The 21397-nt window shown below is 40.1% G+C and overlaps 1 protein-coding gene across 22 annotated transcripts in view; it reads left to right on the top strand.

Moving 5' to 3' along the window:
• Positions 1-21397, top strand: part of KMT2C (lysine methyltransferase 2C) — a 257448-nt gene that overhangs the window by 170963 nt on the left and 65088 nt on the right. For all 22 annotated transcript variants that reach the window (XR_003589232.3, XM_060415213.1, XM_042249047.1 and 19 more), the window contains 10 exons: positions 725-841; positions 6008-6109; positions 6391-6495; positions 9343-9524; positions 9749-9913; positions 10868-10977; positions 11500-11565; positions 12491-12703; positions 18625-18753; positions 20525-20644. Coding sequence is in view for 21 of the 22 variants with exons in the window: in XM_060415213.1 (XP_060271196.1) it covers positions 725-841; positions 6008-6109; positions 6391-6495; positions 9343-9524; positions 9749-9913; positions 10868-10977; positions 11500-11565; positions 12491-12703; positions 18625-18753; positions 20525-20644 (1309 nt within the window). In the remaining variant the exon portion in view is untranslated. The remainder of the gene's footprint in view (positions 1-724; positions 842-6007; positions 6110-6390; positions 6496-9342; positions 9525-9748; positions 9914-10867; positions 10978-11499; positions 11566-12490; positions 12704-18624; positions 18754-20524; positions 20645-21397) is intronic.

Here is a 21397-nt window from a genome sequence, read left to right as displayed (position 1 = left end):
CTTCAGTCGTATTGGACTCTTGGGCTGGACTGTAGCCCACCAGGCTCCTTTGTCAGTGGTATTTTCCAGGCAAGAATATTGGAGTGGGTTGCCATGTCCTCGTCCAGGGGATATTCCCAACCCAGTAATCAAACCCAGGTCTCTTGAGTCTCCTGCATTGGCAGGCAGATTTTTTATCACTAGCATCTCCCGAAAGCCCATATTCCTCAGTGTCCTTATCTCTAACATGGGGATAATAAGATAGTAGTGACCATATGAGATTGTTGAGAGGAACAAGTGCTTCGAGCAGTACGTAGTGAGTACTCAGCGTGTCTTAACTCTTAGTATACTCATAAGAAGCCAGCCAGAGAGAGTCCGTCCCTACACTTGCTCTGTATGTGATAAAATTAGTTACACATGAAAGTACGTGGTTAGAGGTGTGTCTGTTCTAGCCACCTTGGATGTAAGGTTAGGAAATGGAAATACAGTGACAGGGGTTTACTGATGCAGGGCATTCACAGTGACAGACCCATCTTTGATTTTTAAGGTTGCAGATGTTTAGGTCGTAGAACACGTATTGGAAGATGCAAATGATAAGCCTGGTCCCTTAATAGCTATCATTCGATTGGAAGAAAAGAAGCAAGTGTATTTGTGTAACATTTCATATGATGGTTTATCTCACATTTGGATGTAAAATTCTTCTGAGCCTTTACAGAATGCTGACTTTTCCGTATCTGTTGTGTAGGGCCGGGGGTCTGGATTTCCAGGAAAGCGGAGGCCTCGCGGTGCAGGACTGTCTGGACGAGGCGGCCGAGGCAGATCAAAACTGAAGAGTGGAATGGGGGCAGTCGTGTTACCTGGGGTAAGGCCTGCTGCCTTCACATTCGCTGTAGTCCTTAATGTGTCGGCTGATGCTGATACTCTCACTTATGCCAGGTTACTCAATGGACGTGAGTTGAGCAAGCTCCGGGAGTTGGTGATGGACAGGGAGGCCTGGTGTGCTGCAGTCCATGGGGTTGCAAAGAGTCGGACACGACTGAGTGACTGAACTGAACTTTAGATGCTGAGAGTCACATAAATAGGCTAAAGTCACCTCAAATTTGCGTATTTGCTCATTTCTGACTATGCTGGGTCTTTGTTGCTTTTCTCTGTGTGGGGCAGGCAAGTAGGGGCTGCCCTCTGGCTGTGGTGCAGGAGCTGTCGTTGCAGTCTCTTCTCTCACTGCGGAGCATGGACTCTGGGGCGCAGACTCAGTGGTTGTGGCAGGCGGGCTTGGTTGCCCCACAGCATGAGGGATCGTCCTGGATCAGGGATCGAACCCGTGTCTCCTGCATTGGCAGGCGGACCCTACCACTGAGCCAGCTTTCTTTTTAAACCTCTGACGAAGTTTCTATTTCCTGCCTTCTCATGCCTTTTTTCTTTTCCTCCCTTCCTCTTTGACTCTGACCTTTCTGTGCCAACCCTTCCCAAAATCCAGTATGCAATATATTTGCTCTTCTATTAAAAAAAAAAAATTCCCTTCATATTCTTGAGTTTATATGAAGAATTTAATTATGTGGGCACTTTAAGTTTTTGACTGTAGTAGTTCTCAGTGTTGTAATGTTGTTTACAGAAGAAATTAGGGATGTTGTAGGTTAGTGTGGGCTCAAAATGTTGGAGATTTTGACTGTCTTTTAATTTGAATTTCAGGTGGGTAAATATTTGCTCACTGGCACATTAGAAGGCTTTACTTAAATGTGTTGAAAAAAATCACGTTTGGCAAATAATGGCAAACATTTCATGCAGTGACTTTACTATTTTACTGATAACCTGTTTTTCAGTTTCCAGTTGTCATTTTAAGTTCAGGAGACAGGTAGAATTATTCAGTTTTCCTACTAAAGAAGTAAAGAAACCTGGATTCTGGTCCTTTATTAAAAAAGCAAATTCCTCCTTCCCTGTTTTCTCCCTCCCTTCCCCCGCCCCCAAATTGGTAGACTTACTGAAATAAAATTTATATAAAAGAAGGTACAGATATCTGAAGTGTACAGCTGTGTAGGTTTTGACATATGGTTGCACCCGTGAAACCCACACTGCAATTAAGAGCATCCTCAACCCCAGAATTCCTTTGTGCTGCCCCAAAGACCCTTGTCTTCCTTCTGGCCTCACCCCTGGGTAGTGCCTGATCTGATTTCCATTGCTGTTGATTAGTTTGCATTTTCTGGAGTTGATAAGTGAAATCATACTTAATATTCTCTTTTTGATGTGACTTATTTCACTCAGCATACTTATTTTGATATTAATTCATGCTCTTGTATGTTAACAGTGCGTTCTGTTTTGTTGCTGAAAAGTGTTACATAGTATGGGTGTGCCACAGTTTGTCTGTTCACCTATTTAGGAACGTTAAGTTCATGTCCATTTTTTTGTCTCTTAGAAATAAGTATGCTCTAAACTTTTACATCTCAGTTCGTATGTGGACTTTTTTTTTTTCCCTCATGGATAATCACGTAGAGATGGAATGCTGGATATATGGTAGGTATAGGCTTAGCTCTTTAAGGAAAGGCTGGTTTTCACCTTGGGTGTGACATGTTATATTTGTAAGACTGTACAAGGCTCCATTTCTTCCGCCTACTCACCTACATTTGGTGTGGCCAGTCATCTTAATTTTAGCCACTGGAACAGGCATGTTAATAGTGTCCTCTTTGCGCTTCCCTAGGGACTCCTGATGTTCATCAGCTTTTTAGGTGCTAATGTGCTGTCTGTATATCTTCTTTCATAAAGTCGCTCTTCAGATTTTTAATATATTAAAAATAAATTGAGTAGGTTTTTTTTTTTTAATTTACTGAGTTGAGATTTCTATATTCTGGAAACAAGCTCTTTATCATATATATGATTTGCAGTCTGTCTTTGCATGTTCTTAACTGTGTCTTTTGAAGAGCAGATGATTTAATTTTGATAGAGTCCAATTTATTGATATTTTCCCCCTTTGGATTGTGCTTTCTGGTGCTGAGAAATATTTATGTAATCCAGGGTCACAAAGATGCTCTGCTTTCTTTTAGAAAGGTATTGCACTTAGATCTGTGATCCAATTTGAGTTTTTTAACTATAATATGAGTAAGGATGAAAGTTCTTTTTCTTTCATATGCCATGAATGGCCAGTTGTCTGAGCGCTGTTTCTCTGAATTGCCTTTCGTCATTCTTAAGCATTTGTTCAGGCCGGCGCTGCACTGCTGTGGCTACTTCTACTTTACAACTGCTCTTGAAATCAGACAGTCTTTGTCTTCGGATTTCCTACTTTTCAAAGTTGTTTTGGCTATTCTAAATCCCTTGTACTTCTATATTAATTTTAGTGTTAGCTTGTCAGTGCCTATAAAATAAACCTGCTAAACCTGGGTTTGTGTTCAAAATATAGATTAACTTGGGAAAAATTGACATTTTAACCATATTGAGTTTTTGAATCCATGAACACCAGTATTTCCATTTCTTTAGTTTCTTTCAGTAATGTTTAGTTTAACAGACAGGTTGAACAGACACTGTTTATCAGATTTATCTCTATCATATTTTTATGCTGTTGTTAATGGTAATGTTGTCTTAATTTCAGATTGTTTTTGTCAGTTGCTAGTATTTAGAAATACTGCTTATTTTTGTGTATTGCTTGTGTATACAGTAAGGTTGTGTATACTATAACCATTTCAAACTCCCTTATTCTAATTGCTTATTTGTAGAATCCATGGGATTTTCTACATAAATGATCATGTTGTCTGCAAAGACAGAGATAAACTTTGTCTTTGTTTTTAATCTAGAGTCCTTTTGTGTCTGTGTTTTATTGAATTTGCGATAACTTTCAGTACAGTTGGAATAGAAGTGATGAGCTTAGGTAATCTTATTTTTGACCGTGAGGAGAAAGCAGATAGTTTTTCATAATTAAGTATGGTGTTTAGTTTTAATAGACATCCCAAATAAGTTTGAGGAGATTCTTTTCTATTCATACTGTTATATTTTTTGAATCAGGAGTAGATGTCAGAAAATAGATTGTCAGTTTTTTGGGTTTTGTTTTTTTTTTTTTTTTTGCATTTGTAGAGATGATCATGTAGCTTGTTTGTTGATAAGGGAGTTACAACAGTTGTTTTTTATCAGCTATCTTTCCTCAATTTAAAAATTTTAAACATAAATAGATCAGAGTGTTTCTATTGCTGCTACCTCCTGAGTCCTAATTCTCTCACTTTCACCTGATTTGGGCATTTACATTTTAGGCTGATTCATATGAGATTGCCAGCATTGAGCCGCCTTTGACTGGCAGAACCAGCAACCCCTTATGCTTGAGCCTGTGATGTGTGTCCACAGCCGTTTTGCTGTGTTTGATGCCATGGGGCTGCAGCTTGTGTAGTTGTCTGCAGCTGATTTTTCAACTCAGCAGTGTAGTGTGATGACTTTCTATATGGAAATCCACACAGCTTTCCACCTTGCTATTTTTTAAAATGCTGCATAATTCTTCATAAGTTTGGATTTTTTGTGGTTTCAGTCATTCCCTCGTGCTGACTTGACTAATTGGGTTGTTTACACTTTTCCCTTCTTATCTTTAGGCCTTTGTGGCTGCAAATTGTTTTTATTGTTGACACTGAAACAGTAGAAATGTCCGTGAAAACTGCGTTTAAACTCATGTATATTGAAAAAATTTATTACTGTGACATATTTCTTCTATTTAGTTACTCTTTTGTCAGTCATTTATCAAGAGCAATAATTCTATTTTTACTTTGTGTTTCAGCTCAATTCTTCCACACTAGATTGTAAGCTTTTAAAGCAAACAGGGTATATAATTTTGGCGTTGGTTTTCTTATCTTCTTTTTTTAACATCCAATTCAGAGCTTTTTTCATGATAAGCACTGTGGAAATAATTATTAGCAAGCCAGTGTGTACCTAGTTGATTTGGTCAAATTTAACTAAGTCCATAACTTAATGACTGTGGTTGATAATCCTTTGGCTAATACTGAAATTTTGACAAGTTACTCAAAATGATTATATTCTGAAGCATTGCTGCCCCAAAAGAAATATGTGACCTATGAGGTGCTAAGATATTAGTTGCTCGGTCATGTCCAACTCTTTGTAACCCCATGGACTGTAGCCCACCAGGCTCCTCTGTCCATGGGATTCTCCAGTCAAGAATACTGGAATGGGTAACCATTCCGTTTTCCAGGGAATCTTCTTGACTTAGGGATTGAACCCTGGTCTCTTGCATTGCAGGCAGATTCTTTACCAGCTGAGCCACCAGGGAAGCCCCGTGTGACCTATATATGCAACTTATAACTTTCTAGGGAATTTCCTAGAGGTCCATTGGTTAGGATTCCACCCTGACTCACTGCCAAGGGGCCTGGGTTCAGTCCCTTGTTGGGGAAATAAGATCTAGCAAGCCATGCAGCTTGGCCAAAACGTACCCTCTACCTACTAAAACAAAAAAGCCTTTCTAGTAGCTACATCAAAAAAAAAAGGAACAATGAAATTTAATTTTAATATATACTTTTTGATTCATTATGTTCAAAATAAAATCATATCAACATGTAATTTATAAAACACACAAAATTATTTATGAGCTATATCTACATTATTTTTTGTTTGTTACTAAGTCTTTAAAATCTGATGTGTATTTTGTATTTATATCTTTATACATCTCAGTCTGGAGTGTACCCATTGCCGGCTTCAAGAGTCACTGAAATAGAATGATACATACATATGTGTGTGTTTGTGTATGTGTACACATAAATAATACACTCTTTGTTTCTTGATTAGAATTTCTGGTTAATCAAGTCTTTGTAAAGACAGATTTGTTTTCTCATTACTTCCTGATCTGTGAGACTTGTAGCTCTATAAAGAAACAAGTGAATAAAAAATGCCACACTTTATAATAGTATCTTGGCAATAATAGTCTAATTTAGAATTGTTAGTGTGATCTCTGGAAAAAATTACATTTTAAATATGAATCTTCTTAAACTTTCCAACCAGGTATAATACAGGTGAGAAGTATGACTTCACATTTTGTGTATTTTGCTTTTTATAGGTGTCTGCTGCAGATATTTCATCAAATAAGGATGAAGAAGAAAACTCTATGCACAATACAGTTGTGTTGTTTTCTAGTAGTGACAAGTTCACTCTGCATCAGGTTTGAACTAAATTATTCGTCCCCCACTTTTGCATTCCTCCTTGTCCGTTTCTAATTCTTCTCAGTTGCACTGACATTGGTGCGACTGATATTGGATCGGCCAAAAGATTTGTTAGGTTTTTCCATAGCATCTTACGGGAACAAATTTTTTGGCCAACTGATTATTTAGCTCTAGAGCTATATCAATGAAGAAAGTGATTTATACGAATTGTAAAATTAGCATGTTAGCATATTCTTAGTTTGGTCTTGGATTTAAAATGTTATTGTGTTCTTAATTTCAGGATATGTGTGTAGTTTGTGGCAGTTTTGGCCAAGGAGCAGAGGGAAGATTACTTGCCTGTTCTCAGTGTGGTCAGTGTTACCATCCATACTGTGTCAGTATTAAGGTAAATACACTTAAATATAAATATTAAGATTTGAACTGAGTAGTATCGTGCTAACTCCAGTTGATATAATTAATCAATTATTGTTTGTTAGGATTATTATACATCTGTGACAATATTTAAGTATATACTTTAAATATTGCCTTTAAAGTGTTGCCTCAAGAAACTCCTACAGATCTATGATCTTAATTTGTGGTAATTATCCTGCTTTGCCTTGAAAAAGTATAACAACAAATGCATACATTTAATTTTAAAAGATAGTTTATACTATTTTTTGGTAAGGCATGAAGTTGATTCATTCTGTCTATTGATCATAAAAGTTGTGTACTAGAATATGTAGTAAAAACTCGTTATTTCACCCTGCTCACTCTCCACTTTCACCAAACCCTCATTCGTATGCAAAAGGACATTTTCTTTTACCTGGATCAGTGGGTTGATAGTTTTCATCAAATTTGGAGCACATGTTATGGTTCACCAACCTACTCTCCAACTTCCACCCTCCACTTCACACCCTCACAAGTTCTTAAAAAGTTTATAATTGTCTGCTGCTTCTATCATACATGTCACATTATGTTAACTATTTCTTCTCCTAAATAGGATATGTTTCCACCCTTTTTTAGCATCTAGTAATCTTTGATTGCACATGGACATTGTGCATTGTGTTAGCATATTGTTGAAAGTCTGGATTTGGTTCCTTTAAAAAAAGGATTGAGTTGTTGTGCAGGCAGTTGTTTGAACCTTTTGAAACTTCTTTTTAAGCTTTAAGGTGAGTCCACAGAGCCTTCTCTCTGGGGTGGCCCGTCTCAAACTTTAAGAACTCTTCGTTGTTGTTCAGTCACTGTGTTGTGTCCAATTCTTGGTGACCTCATGAACTGCAGCTCACCAGGCTTCCCAAATCCTTCATTATCTCCCAGAGTTTGCTCAGACTCATGTCCATTGAGTTGGTGATGCTATCTGACCGTATCATCCTCTGCTGTCCCCTTGTCCTTTTCTGCCTTCAATTTTTCCCAGCATCAGGGGCTTTTCCAGTGAGTCGACTCTTTGCATCAGGTGACTAAAGTATTGGAGCTTCAGCTTCAATCCTTCCAGTGAATATTCAGGGTTGATTTTCTTTAGGATTGACTGGTTTTTTATCTCTTTGCTAAAGAGACTTGAGAGTCGAAGGGACCCTCAAGAATCTTCTCCAGCACCACAGTTTGAAAGCATCAATTCTTTGGCGCTCAGCCTTCTTTATCGTCCAACTCTCACATCCGTACATGACTACTGGAAAAACCATGCCTTTAATTATATGCACCTTTGTCAGCAATGTGATGTCTTTGCTTTTTAATATGCTGTCTAGGTTTGTCATAGCTTTCCTTCCCAGTAGCACATGTCTTTTAATTTAATGTTGGCTATGACTCCATAAATGTTCACTGGAGACCTAAATAGTATAAGTTCAGTTTGTTTTTCGTGGAGTTTTTTATAGCAAGAAGAAAATAATGATTGATGATTTTCCATTAGTTTTTGTTGTTTGTTTTTACTCTAGAAGTATGATAGCACATTTCTTCAGCAAGTACCTGTTTTTCTGGGAAAGGCCCACCCCTTCTATACTCTGTTATTCTCTGTTCTGAGCTGGGCTGGAACCTTCTGGGTCTGTTGCTCAGTTCTCATCCTTAATATCTCTGGGCTGACGTCGGGTTCATTGCCTTGAGGATCCCATGTCTTCCTTTTTCTTGGTATACACCCTCACTTCGTTCCTCATAGCGCTAACTTCTTTAGAGAGAGTACCCAGGAGCTGAAGTTGGAGTCTTTGTATGTCTAAAAGGCTTTTCAGTTTAACACTTAATTGCTGGTTTAGCTGGGTTAAGGATTGGAAAGTGTTTTCCTGTAGAATGGAAAACTGTTAGTCTGTTTTAGGATCTGAAGTTAGAAAGTTTGGTGCTATTTTGACAGTTCATTTATTTCACTTTTTTTTCCTCCCATGTAGCTTCCTCATGGTCTGAATTTTTATTGTCTATCTTGATCACTTGCTATACTATTATTACACAGATTCTTTGTTGTCCTTTTTATACGTAGACTCTAGTCTTACTAGATTTTTTCAGTTGATTCCAGATTCTTAATATTACATAATGTGGCTGCTTTGAGGAATTGAGGTTCTCAAACTTTTCTACTAACGTAGACCCTTGAAGGAAAGGAGAATAAAGAGAGGAGAGAATGTGAACTTTAAAGGTCCTAGGTTCATAGCCTAAAATCTTCCAAAACCATGAAATCACCTTGGGAATTCATGTTATACCTTAAGAGTTTTGCATTTTTAATGTTGATTTTAATATACAAGTCCTTACATGATGTGCACAACTTTTAGAATCATGAATGCATGAAATGTCGTAGATTGAAACCGTATCAATACATTTTCAAGTCCTATATTAAAAATCATGGGGTGACTTCCCTGGTGGTCCACTGGCTAGAACTCCACACCCCCAGTGCAGGGGACCCGGGTTGGATTCCTGGTCAGGAAACTTAAGCTTCACAAGCAACTGAAAGCTCACATGCTGCAAGTAAAGACCCTGTCACCGCCAAATAAACAGCAATAAGAGAAAAACTGTGGGGTGATTTACTTGATTTCTTTAAAATCCATAACTCCAGAGCACACTAGTTACATAAACTGAGGCATGGAAATGTCGGTTACTGTGCCCACTAGGCAGACTCTTGAAAGCACAGGCAGGCTCACTGGGCCTCAGTGTGTTTGCGCCTGGCCCTCTCCTGCTCCTGGGCGTGGGAGCACCGTATCCACTTGTAGGGTGTACTTGATCCTCTGTGTGTGAGGCGCAGGCTAATGTTTGAATCACAACGGCTTGGTGGTTTCCTTTGCAGATCACTAAAGTGGTTCTGAGCAAGGGCTGGCGGTGCCTTGAGTGCACCGTGTGTGAGGCCTGTGGGAAGGCGACGGACCCAGGACGGCTCCTGCTGTGCGACGACTGTGACATAAGCTACCACACCTACTGCCTCGACCCTCCCCTGCAGACGGTCCCCAAAGGAGGCTGGAAGTGCAAATGGTACCCTGGGACTTTGGTTTCCTCATTAGGCGTTTAAGTTCAGAACTGAGCCACGTCGTTGTAGTTTCCTCAGATTAGCGACATCTGCTTAATTGTGTGATAGGCGTTAACGACGGGAGGCCTGCATTGAGTGCCTCCCCCGTGCTGTCCGCATGTGGCTCTGAGTCTCAGCCGCGCCGTCGCTCGGGTGCGTCGGGCTGAGGCCTGTGGGTGTTGGGTTGCAGGTGTGTGTGGTGCAGACACTGTGGAGCTACGTCCGCAGGCCCGAGAGGCGAGTGGCAGAACAACTACACCCAGTGCGCCCCCTGCGCCAGCTTGTCCGCCTGCCCCGTCTGCCACCGGAACTACCGGGAGGAGGACCTGATCCTGCAGTGCAGGCAGTGTGACAGGTACTGCGCTCTCCTGTCTCCCCTCTAATACAGCAAAACAAAATTGCAAAAGAAGTTTTCTTCTCTCTTAAATTTAAGAAGTTAAGATTTTTCCTTTCCAGATTTTTTTAGTTGGCTAGAAACTGAAGTTTTCTTTTTCATACTCTCAGTTCCAGGCTTAGCATGCTTCACTTGATGTTTGCTGAGGGCTGATTGCAGCGGCCTGTTGCTGTGCTGTGTCAGCACTGCTCGCAGAGTGTTGGTCAGCGTAGCATCTTGTCAGTAGCGTAGGAGTCTCAGGACTCTGCGTACCAGTTCTTTGTTGTAAGGCAGAATGACAGCTTTCATTTCCCACTGACTGTTCCCTTCCGTGAGCTCTGTCCACCTCACAGGAGACGCGTCACCTGGAGCCCATGCGTGCTCCACCACGCACAGTCTTGTCCGTTCCTTTCTGCTTGCCCTGACCAGCTTCCTTTGTGGCGCAGACCATAAAGAATCTGCCCGCAATGCAGGAGACCCAGGTTCAGTCCTTGGGGTGGGAAGATCCCCTGGAGAAGGGCATGGCCACCCACTCCAGTATGCTTGCCTGGAGAATTCCACAGACAGAGGAACCTGGTGGATTACAGTCCGTGGGGTGGCAGAGAGTCGGATGTGACTGAACGACTGACATTTTCACTTTGAGCCAACGTCCTGGCTGTCTGTGATAGATTACAAAGTGATTGTCCAATCCTCCTCAAATGAATTGCTTCTGCTTCTTTCCTGGTACTTGTTCCCTTTCCTTTTTTCTTTCACCTCTGATGGTTTTTGTGAGCTAGCAAGGGGTGGTTAGGAGAGAGAGAAACGGGGGCTGGATGGAAGGAGCATGTGAGACTTAGGGGCTTCATGGTTTCAGGCTGTTAGCTACTGTTGCAGTTTTTAAAAGGAAACCATCCTTAGTGTATTCTTTTTTCAAAAATACAAATGTGGTCTTTCTAGGTGGATGCATGCAGTTTGTCAGAACTTCAGTACTGAAGAGGAAGTGGAGAATGTAGCAGACATTGGTTTCGATTGTAGCCTGTGCAGACCCTATATGCCTACATCAAATGGTAAGATGGTCTGAGTGGTGAGTCTCCTCTCTCGTGCAGCTCGCCTGTGCTTGTCGTCCTGAACCAGCGAGTGGGCTCAACGCTGCTCCTTTTTCTCTTTCTGTGAAGCTGTTATTTGGAAAGCGTTTTACTTTTTGTTTTAAATTAACTCTTATTACCTCAACTTAATATATTAAAACAATCTACTTGCATAAGGGAAGTAAATTAAGAATGTATTTTAGCTCTAAGATGTAAGTGTAGCTTTCAAGACTCATAATTTTGTATTATTAGGCATATGTAGAAACCCAGTACATCGATCCTTTTTTTTGACATCAGTTCTTTATCAGTTTTTCTTCTGTGTGGTGTGTATTTCCTCCACCGTTTCTCCCTGTTGTTTTGTTGTTTTCAAGACAGCTTTTAAGTCTGCTTAGTATTCAAGCATTTATTTCACTTAAATGGGTGCAGCAGTAGAAACTGTAGCCATATGTAAATCTTTAAATTTTAAATGTTTTGAAAAAATTATGTTTTTTTTTTTAATTTCAGTGCCTTCCTCAGACTGCTGTGAATCTTCACTTGTAGCACAAATTGTCACAAAAGCGAAAGAACTAGGTAAAATCTGAAATGCTTTCCTTGACTGCAAAGAAACGCTTGATTTTTATGTAATTGACTTGTTACATGACTCCTGCCTTAATCATTCTCAGTGTAAAATCCCTGATGTTGATAATCATTTCTTTAATAATATACAAAATGCCTGTCTTTTCCAGTTTTAGTGTGACAGTATTCCTACAAATCTCAGCAAATTGGCAGTGAAAATAACCACTTTTGAAATAACTGCTAACTACATACTTGCTTTGATACATTATTGTGTTTAGTTAAACAATGAAGCTTAGTTAGCAAACAGAGATCTCTTCAGAATTTATTCTTCTTCTGTAATAGATCAGCCTAGAATAGTGATTAACAGGATACTCTTAAGCTGTCATTCTTTTGCATAGTTCTATTTGATTTCATTTGATACAAAAACATTTGGATAGCACAGAAATTGTTCTAATGAGCAGCAGCTTTGTACACTTCAAATTTTGCAGGATTTCTGGTTATTTACTACCTCTCCTTGTAGGTAATTATACTGATCCTTTGATTTCCAAATGGGCTTCTGGAGTATTCTTACTTTTCTTGTGTAAATTCATCCTCACCCTTTACACTGAAAGGCTACTCTAGGAAAAAACTCATGCTTGAGTGGCTGAAGCACTGCTTTTTAGCTTCAGTGCTTGCTTTTTAAATTCCTATATTGATACATGAAGATAGAAATGCCAGGAAGACCATTTTTAAAAAAATTTTACAAGATGTCTGTCTATAATTCAAGGAAGTTTGGCCAACTATTACTTTTAATTGAATACTGCTAATTGTGCATTTCATAGGTAATTTGTTTATAGAAGTCACATTGCCTTGACATGGGCCTTATTGGACAGTAATCAACTTATCAATAAAAATTAAGAGGAGAATTTTAATTTGTTTCCTTGGGATATTGTTATTTTAGATCCACCCAAGACCTACACCCAGGATGGTGTGTGTTTGACGGAATCAGGGATGACTCAGTTACAGAGCCTAACGGTTACTGTTCCAAGAAGAAAACGGTCAAAACCAAAGTTGAAGTTGAAGATCATAAATCAGAATAGTGTGGCTGTCCTTCAGACCCCTCCAGACATCCAGTCAGAGCATTCCAGGGACGGCGAAATGGACGATAGTCGAGGTAATACTTAAGAAATTTTCCATGGAATACATTTGCAAAAAACTAAAAGAGCTTTTAAAGGATGTGATTTACCCAAGGGTAAATCCTGCTGGGGGCTTCCCAGGTGGCTCAGAGGTAAAGAATCTGTCTGCTAATGCAGGAGATACAGGTTCGATCCCTGGGTCCAAAAGATTCCCTGGAGGAGGAAATAGCTGCTTACTCTAGTATTCTTGCCTGGGTGATCCCACGGACACAGGAGCCTGGCGGGATGCAAACTGAGTTTGCAGAGAGTCGGACATGACTTACCCACTAAAGAGCAACAAAATCCTGCTGACTTAGAGGATAACCCTTGGTGTGACCCTGTCCGAAGAGAGTGGTCATCTTGCATCTTGCCTTTTTGGGTTCTCTTCTTTCATGTATCCTTATAGAATAAACTTATAAGAATTTCCAGGAGCATTGTATGTTTGAAGATCACAAATCTGAAAATTTAGGATTTGCTAGATGGCAGTGAAAACCTTCACAGATGGATGTGAGCTTAGATTCCATAGCTAAGTTCAAGTAGAACCCCATCCATGCATTCTGGAAATGAAAAACCATCATTTTTTCAAGTGTAAGCTTGTATTCACAGATGGTTATTATAAAACATCTGTTTGTAAACATTTTCTTGGTTAAAATACATATATTTTATTTTAGCTAAATTCTTGTGATGAAAAAGTAACTTTGAGTGAAAGTTGCTCGTGTCCGACTCTTTGCAACCCAATGACTGTATAGTCCGTGGAATTCTCCTGGTCAGAATACTAGAGTGGGTAGCCTTTCCCTTCTCCAGGGGATCTTCCCAACTCAGGGATTGAACCCAGGTCTCCCACATTGCAGGCAGATTCTTTACCAGCTGAACCATCAGGGAAGCCCATTAAATTCATTATGAGGTTTGTTTTTGCTTGTCTCTAAAGAAGCTCACCATTGGCTTGTTTATCTTTAGAGAGTGGTTGTTTCTTTTCAGGTGATTCAAAAATAAAGAATTCATTTCCCAGTACTCATCATTTACCAGTACTTAGTGAGTGCCTGCTGTGCACCAGTTGTTGGAAGTCCTGTCAGTAAACAAAGCAGATAAACTTCTCTGCTCATGGAACTTCCATTTTAATATTAGAAAAAAAGGATCATTAAAAATATATGACAGCACAAGTTGATAAAAATGTGTTTGGCAAGTGCTGTTGAGAGGAATTGGGAATGCAGACAGTGGGTGAGGACTCGGATGACCTGACCCGCTTTTATCTGAGAAAAGAGAATGCCAGTGCAGAGACCCTGGGTGGGGAGCGCCGGCATGTTTGCTGTGCGTCCAGCAGGGTGAGCAGAAGGGCAGAGGGCAGCGATGAGAGCAGAGGTGTAAAGAGAGGGGGGTGACTCGGTAGGTCCCCTAGGACTGCAGAGTATTGCCTAAGGAGTCACTGTGAATGGAAGGGGAGGTTGTCGGAGGCTTCTGATGAGAAGGGAGGCATGAGCTTATTTAGATTTTTAAAAGAGCACTCTGCTGCAGTGTGAACAGTTTCAAGCACAAGAGCTGTGGCAGGAGTCTATTGCAGTTGTCAGATGAGAGGTTCTCGTGGCTTAGAGTGGGTCTGTGTGTGCTCCTGTTTATCCTGATATTTCTTATGCAGTAGTGTGGTTTTGGGTCTGTGTGGTTGGGAGAAAAGCGTTCTGATGCTTCTGTGTAAGATTCCCCCCCAAGACCTGCACCCAGGATGTCCCTTTTCATGTACTGTGGAACAGAAGTGCATTTTGAAGTTTTAAGTGGGTGGGGGCTTGTAAAGTAGTAGTCTGTGTTTCTGGGAGGAATGGACCCGATGTCCATCACCCAGAGTATGGTGAAAACCTGTCACTTCTGAGGCCATTAGAAAATTCCTGAAAAGTGGTTTCATAGTCCTGACTTAAATCTGCTGCATTTCACAGAATTTGAGAGGTTTCTCGATAGTACACATTAATTCCCAAAGTATGAGATTATAAAGCCTCTTAAAGGATCAATAAAAAGACCGTATGGCTTTCCCAGTGACTACTGTTCTGGGAAACAGTGCTGCAAGAAATGGTGGACACTTCTGCACTTGTACAGTTTCTGAATGAGGCTGCCAGCAGAGACATCCCCTTAGAAGCATTACCGTGCATCATACCACACACGCAGGACAAAGTCCACGTGAGCTTGTAATGCTCCTGAAACACGGCAGCAATACCCATCTTTGTGGGGTTAATTTTTAACTCTACTGATGAGTGTTTCTTGAGGGAAATAAGTCATAAACAATCACCTTAGCATATCAGAAACAAACTCCTTGTCCAGTAGAATCAGGCTTCTTTCTAATTCACCTACTGAAATCGGAGTACCCTGTTAATAGAGACCGCCCCCAGTCTACAAAGTCTGTGCCTCAGGAGTGGGATCACAATGCTTCCCCTCTCTGTGCCCCGGGGGGGCTCCCTCACAACATGGTGGGGGCGTCCGGACGCACTCAGCCTGTGGCAGGGAGGGTGAGGGTAGGTGCAGAGGGGCCAGCGCAGACCAGAGAAAGCGGCTGGGGTGAGTAGGCTTGTGATTTGTTAATGCTCATTCCCTTGACTCTTAAACTTTTGTTTTTGGACAAGTAGTATATTCACGTTTTAAAAATAAGAATAGGAGTGTTCCTCTCTCCCGTGTCTGGCCAGTTCACTTGTGTGTCCTTGTAGTGCTGTTTTAATTCATGTCCAAGCTCTTGGGGTATGCACTTTTTTGTTCTTAATGTTCTTTTCCTTGCCTTTATACTGTTCTTCATTTTTCGTATTCTTTGTATGGCTGTAAGTAACTCAATTCCCATTTTGAGAGGCCTCTAGGGTTTTTTGTTTGTTTCTTTCTTTGTTTTTTTTCCCCCTTTCTTTTTTCTAGTCTACTCTAAGGGTCTTGAGGTTTCATACATTTCTTTCTCATTTGGTGGACATGTCTTCTTGAGAAACTTCCTGAGTTTCTAGAGAGTGCATAGAAGGCAAATTTGAGAGGTTATGTATTTCTGAAAATGTACCCACCCCCCTGACCGTTTCCAGGTTGGAATTCAGTTTTCTTTCAGCATTTTGAAGTCATTGATCCAGCGTCTTTTAGTTTCTAGCGTTTAGGGAACTTGGTATGGTCCGTGTTGTCTCTGGATTCTGTTTGGATCTTAGGACGTTGCTTGTCTGCAATGTTCTGAAATTTCATGAAGATGCGTCTGCTTCATTCTCTTGTATGTTTTCCTCTCTTTGCTGGAGCACAGAGTGGCCCCTCATCCCGTGCCCCTCAGCGCTAGGAATACTCTGGAAACCCCTGATGCTTCTCCCCTTCGGTGCCTCACCCACTCAGCCCATGCTCCCTGTCTTTTCTCTGCTCCTTTCCAGCTCAGGTCTTCACATTTTACTCTAAAGTAAATTTTCTTATTTTAGCTTTCTATCCCTTTACTGATTTTCATTTTCCTTTTGTTCTTAAATATCATGCATTAATTTTCAAGAGCTTTCTTCCTTTGAATGTTCCTTTGCATAGCATCCTGTTCTTGCTTCACCTGTGTTTTATCTTATGTTAAAGTTTTTTTTGTTTCTTTTTCCTACGTAGTCTTTCAATTCCCAGTTGCTTTTTGTGGTCTCAGGTCTCTGTCTTTCATTGATAATTCTAGGTTGTCCATGCGTGATTAAAAGTGAAGGCTAAAAGTGGAGACTGGTTAAACAAATAGTTTTTTAGAAACAGAATGACGGATTAAAACCTTGATGAAAAGCTTCAGGTCTGTGGGTGGTATGTGTTGACTGAGCTTTTGTGCCCTCAGCTCCCTGTTTGGAGAATCCCCCAGTGCTGGTACCTTTAGGCATTTCCCTGGGACTGGTTCGGTTTCCCAGGAGGATCTCCTGTCTCCTCTTGGGGCATAGAGGCTTAACTTCTGACCTTCTGCTGGGAGTTTAGTGGGGAAAGAACCTCAGATGAGAGTGCCAGCATTTAACCTGCCTGGAGTCAATTAATCCTGTTTTTAGAACATTGCCCCAGTGTGCAGTTTAAAAGTGTCCCAAGAGTCCCAAACCTGTGGGTGTGCTTGGCAGCCTCCCAGTGTGTGGGATTGGGAGTGGGATTATGGCTTCTGTAGTTAATAAAAAATGAAGTTCTGTGTTTTAGCTTCCTGCTACCCATTTCCAAAGGTGCCTGATTTTGCTAGTTCCTCACCCTTTTGAAGACTGTGATATAAGCTGGATTCTTTTTTTGGTTCCTTCCACATTTAAATGAGAACTTGTGTTTAACTCAGTTGTCTTTCATCATTCGGCTTTCTACTTCCAGAGTTATGGCTTTTCTTCTTTCCTGTTTTCTCTCTGTAGGTGGGTTTTTTTTTTTTTTTTTAAATAAGTTGCTTTACTCTGTGTAGGGTTTCAGGAGAGTGAAGTTAAATTTTAGTCTACCATATCTAACCCTAAATTCCTTCTGATATATGTTTCAGTAGGTTTATTTTAAGGTAAGTAGTTATACTGTTTTGTTTTCTTTGGTGTTTGCTAAGTTTCAGTAAATAAATTTTCATGGTTTAATTTTAGCTATAGAAAGCAATTATCAGAATAATTATAGAATTGACCTCAAACATTGACCTAGTATTAATATTACTGGGAAAAAAAAGCACAGTGCTAATGATATAATAGAAATGTTATACATAATACTTACAATATTGAAGAACAGTGTAAACAGTTTATTCTTAAATGTATTTGATAACTTTTCCCCCCTGCAGCACAGCATAAAGCATAATTTGAAAAGCTTTGATTACCATGGTTTTAAAAGTGTTCTTAAGAACTGACCTTCTGTGTGCATTACTTAATTTCATTGATTATATATCATGCTGTGAGAAAATTATTGAACCCCTGTTACATAGCATCCATGCTTAAGGATGCAGCTGTCACTGAGAATCTTGATGCCTGTTTTTAAGGAGAATGTAGTCTAGCAAGGAAATGGACATTGAGAGAACCAATTCAGATGACGCACAGTGTTAATGTACAGGAGCATGCAGCTGTGGGGACTCTCTAGGAAATGAATCCTGCGAGATGGGGGGATAGGGACAGGCAGGGAGGGAGAGCTTCATGAGCACAGGGAACTGAGTGAGTTGGTCGGGGGGCGGTGAGGCTGCGGCGCTCACAGGACACATCACCTGGGCCTTACAGTGTGAATCTCATTCGCAGGCTACTGGGAAGACATTAAAGGGTTCTTAAGCAGAAAATTGATAGGTATTTATAGGAAGATCATTTAGACTGCAGTTTAAGAACCGATTAGGGAGGAAGGTAAGCTTGGAGACAAGGAGAGGGATAGGAGGGGAGGGAATGGCAGTAAGTTGAGATTGGACTGAGATGACAGTCAAGAAAAGTAAAACGCCTTTGAGAGATACTGAGGAGCTCTGATGGTATGAAAAAAGAAATGAGGCGTTGTCAAGACGGTCTCCCAGGAGTCTGGCTTCTGCAGGGTACATTTCTTTGCTCTTTAATGACAGGCAAATCCCGAGGAAGGGAGGAACTTCATTTCAAATTAGTAGTTCAATTTTGTATGTAGAGTTTTCAGTAACTGGGTAATGTCTAATTACAGATTAGTTGCAACTCAGGAGAGTTCTAGGCTAGAGAGACAGCCTTTGGATCCTGGACCTGAAGACATAATTAATAGCAAGGAGTGATAGTTTACGTCCTACTTGATTTACACTTGTCCTTCCAAGCATCCGCTCTGGTCCCCTTCCTTGCGCCTCGTGTTGTGTTTCCTGAGAAAGGTGCACTGAGCAGCAAGACTTCCCAGCCGTCAGGGGGCCTTTCCCGTCTCTGTCTGTACTTTCCCTGCCAGTTGGGATGCATGATTAGAGTGGCTCAGCAGCCATTTTGCTTTGTCTTTCCTCTTACATAGGAGCTGTACATTCGGTAGTTTTTTCAGTTCTATCTGTACATTTACTTTTTTCCAGAAGGAGAACTCATGGATTGTGATGGAAAATCAGAATCTAGCCCTGAACGAGAAGCTGTGGATGATGAAACTAAGGGGGTCGAAGGAACAGAGGGCGTCAAAAAGAGAAAAAGAAAACCATACAGACCAGGTGGAGTGCCTTAGCTGGACATTTTAGTTATAATAAAAACTTAGTTACTTTAAGAAAAATATAATAGGGCTTCAATTATAATGAAATAATCAGGATGAAATATAACTTCTAACAACTCTAAACTGAAACTTGTATGTGTAGATGACAGAGCTAAACTATTGCAATAAATACACTTTGTAGGTGAAAAATGCCTTAGTGGGGTATGTCACTAACTCACAATAAAGCATATGTTTTCCCTTGATGTGAACCTCTTAATTCTGTCATGATTTAGCATTCACTCTCTAATATTTATGTTTTTTAAATTTACTGCATTTTTTGTGCAGGAGTACCAGCTAGTAAGTGTACAATATGAAGGTGATAGGACAGAGTTCTTATGTTTCCTAGAATTTATAGTTTGGTTAATAATGTGACTGTTAAGAACTCTTATTTTCTCTCTGCCTCAGGGGAGGGGAGAGAAAAGCTGTCCTGTTTGTCAAACTTTTTTTGCCTTAATGGAAAAAAAAAGTATTGACATATTCATAATACAGAACTTCTAGGCTCTTTTTAGGCAGTTTGCTTATGAAAATGTTTTGCATTTTTTAAAGCAGAAATTTTTAAAGTATATTTTTTAATTGGAGTATAATTGCTTTACAAGGGTATGTTAGTTTCTGCTGTACAGCAGTGTGAATCAGCTGTAAGTACTTGTTTATCCCCTCCCCTGGAACCTCGGTCCCACCCACTCTCTGCCGTGAGGTGTATTGAATCAGTCCAATCTTTATTCTTCTGATTGCCACTGTTTCATTGATAAGAATGATCTAAATGCCTTTTGATGTGTAAGGAAAAGCTTTGTGTTTGTTTTCCAATAGATTTTCCTTCCAGTTGGGCCACATCTGTAACTAATGCGTAGATGAGCTTCATCCATTGGATGAAAATGACTTCGTTTCTTTATAATTATGAGGCTTATAAGGCACTTCCTTTTTTAGACGTGTCTGAATTCCTTCCAGGAACTTAAGAGTTAAATGTTGAGGGGGTGTTTTTGTTGTTTTCCTTATTTGCCTTACATGGAAGTAAGTCATCCATGTAAGGGACCCATGTGAGGGGCCCATTAGGTCACAAAGCATATTGTTAGTGATAAAAGCTGCCAGTGCTGCTGTATGTTAGGCGCTAGTCTCAGCACTTTATAACCTGTGTGTAGGAGATGCTGTACATTATCCCTGTTTTACCAGTGAGGGAACTGAGGCGGTGGAAAGTTAAGTAACTTGTCCGAAGTCTGCCAGTAACCGGAATGGCACAGCTTAGTGCCAGGTTCCGTGCCCTCACTGGGGCTGCGTGCGTCTCACGGCTTGAGCTTTACTAGGGGTACCTGGACACACTTCCCCAAAAGCCATGCTGGTTTTCTTTGGGATCATCTAGTTGAGTTTGTGTCTTGTGTCTGCTCTCCCTCAACTAACGTACAAATAATTTGAATGATGATCTGTGAGTTAGTGACATTAAGGAAACAAGCATAATATACTATAATGTTTACTCTGACATTGTTTAGAAGAAGTACATGCAGGCTTCTGTATTTCAAAGGATTTTTATTCCTGTTTGGTTAGTAATAAGATACCAATAACTTTGATGTCTTATTTCCAAACTCTTGTATTTTGCATTAAAATGAGATTATTGATTTAAATTAGCCCATTTGAATTTGAGATATTCCTCACTTGTGAGACTAAACATTTTCATCCTGCTTCTGGAGGAAATACAGGGAGAATAGTTATTTACAGGATTCCTCAATTTCTGTTTTGGATAGGTATTGGTGGATTTATGGTACGACAAAGAAGTCGAACTGGGCAAGGAAAAACCAAAAGATCTGTGATCAGAAAGGATTCCTCAGGCTCCATTTCCGAGCAGTTACCCAGCAGAGATGATGGTATGGTCCTGATTTTGATTGATTTTACTGTCTTGTCTTGACATTCCCAATTGAAAACAACTATTGGAAATAATGCTACGGTTACCACCTTACCGCTGCTTAGCGATCTGAAAGGTGCCTGTGCAGTTCATATCTGCAGTGTAGCAGGTTTGATAAGAAAATTATTTAAACCCAGCAGATTATGTTGCTTTGAGGTTTTTAACAAGTGTCTTTGTTGTATTTTTTCCCTCTGTTAAATATGAGCAGCTTAGGGATTTGATCAGAGTCACATCTGGCACTTCCTGGTCATCTCACAGCAGGCCGTTCTTTGCCTGACTGATGTACTTGGTGTAAAGCCGGAAATTTCATACATCTGATGCATTTCCATGCATCTGAAAGTGACAGGATACCCCAATAATTTATAACAAAATTGGATGCTGTTTTAGAAATGTATCTTCCAATTAATATTCTGTCATCTTTTCTTAGAGTTTCAAAGAAAGCTAAGTCATTGCTAAAGCCATAGCTTAAGAATCGGTTCTAATGAGGACTTTGCAATCCATATGGTTTTGATCTGTACGTTTTCTGTATTTTAAATATTGTATATAAAATGTAAAGGTAAATGATACGTTTTTATTATGTTTTTTGAATAAAGTTCTTCCATTACATTGTGGTAGGCTTTTGGCCTGTGAATTAATTTTTTTTTTTGATTGCTGTACATTTTTAAAAGAAAGCACTGTAATGGTTTTAAAAAAGTTCCTCATATTACTTAATGTG

Source organism: Ovis aries, chromosome 4, assembly GCF_016772045.2.
Source record: "Ovis aries strain OAR_USU_Benz2616 breed Rambouillet chromosome 4, ARS-UI_Ramb_v3.0, whole genome shotgun sequence".
NCBI classification, from domain to species: domain Eukaryota; kingdom Metazoa; phylum Chordata; class Mammalia; order Artiodactyla; family Bovidae; genus Ovis; species Ovis aries.
Note: the sequence above shows the minus strand (reverse complement) of the source record. Positions and strands in the feature narration are given on the sequence as shown.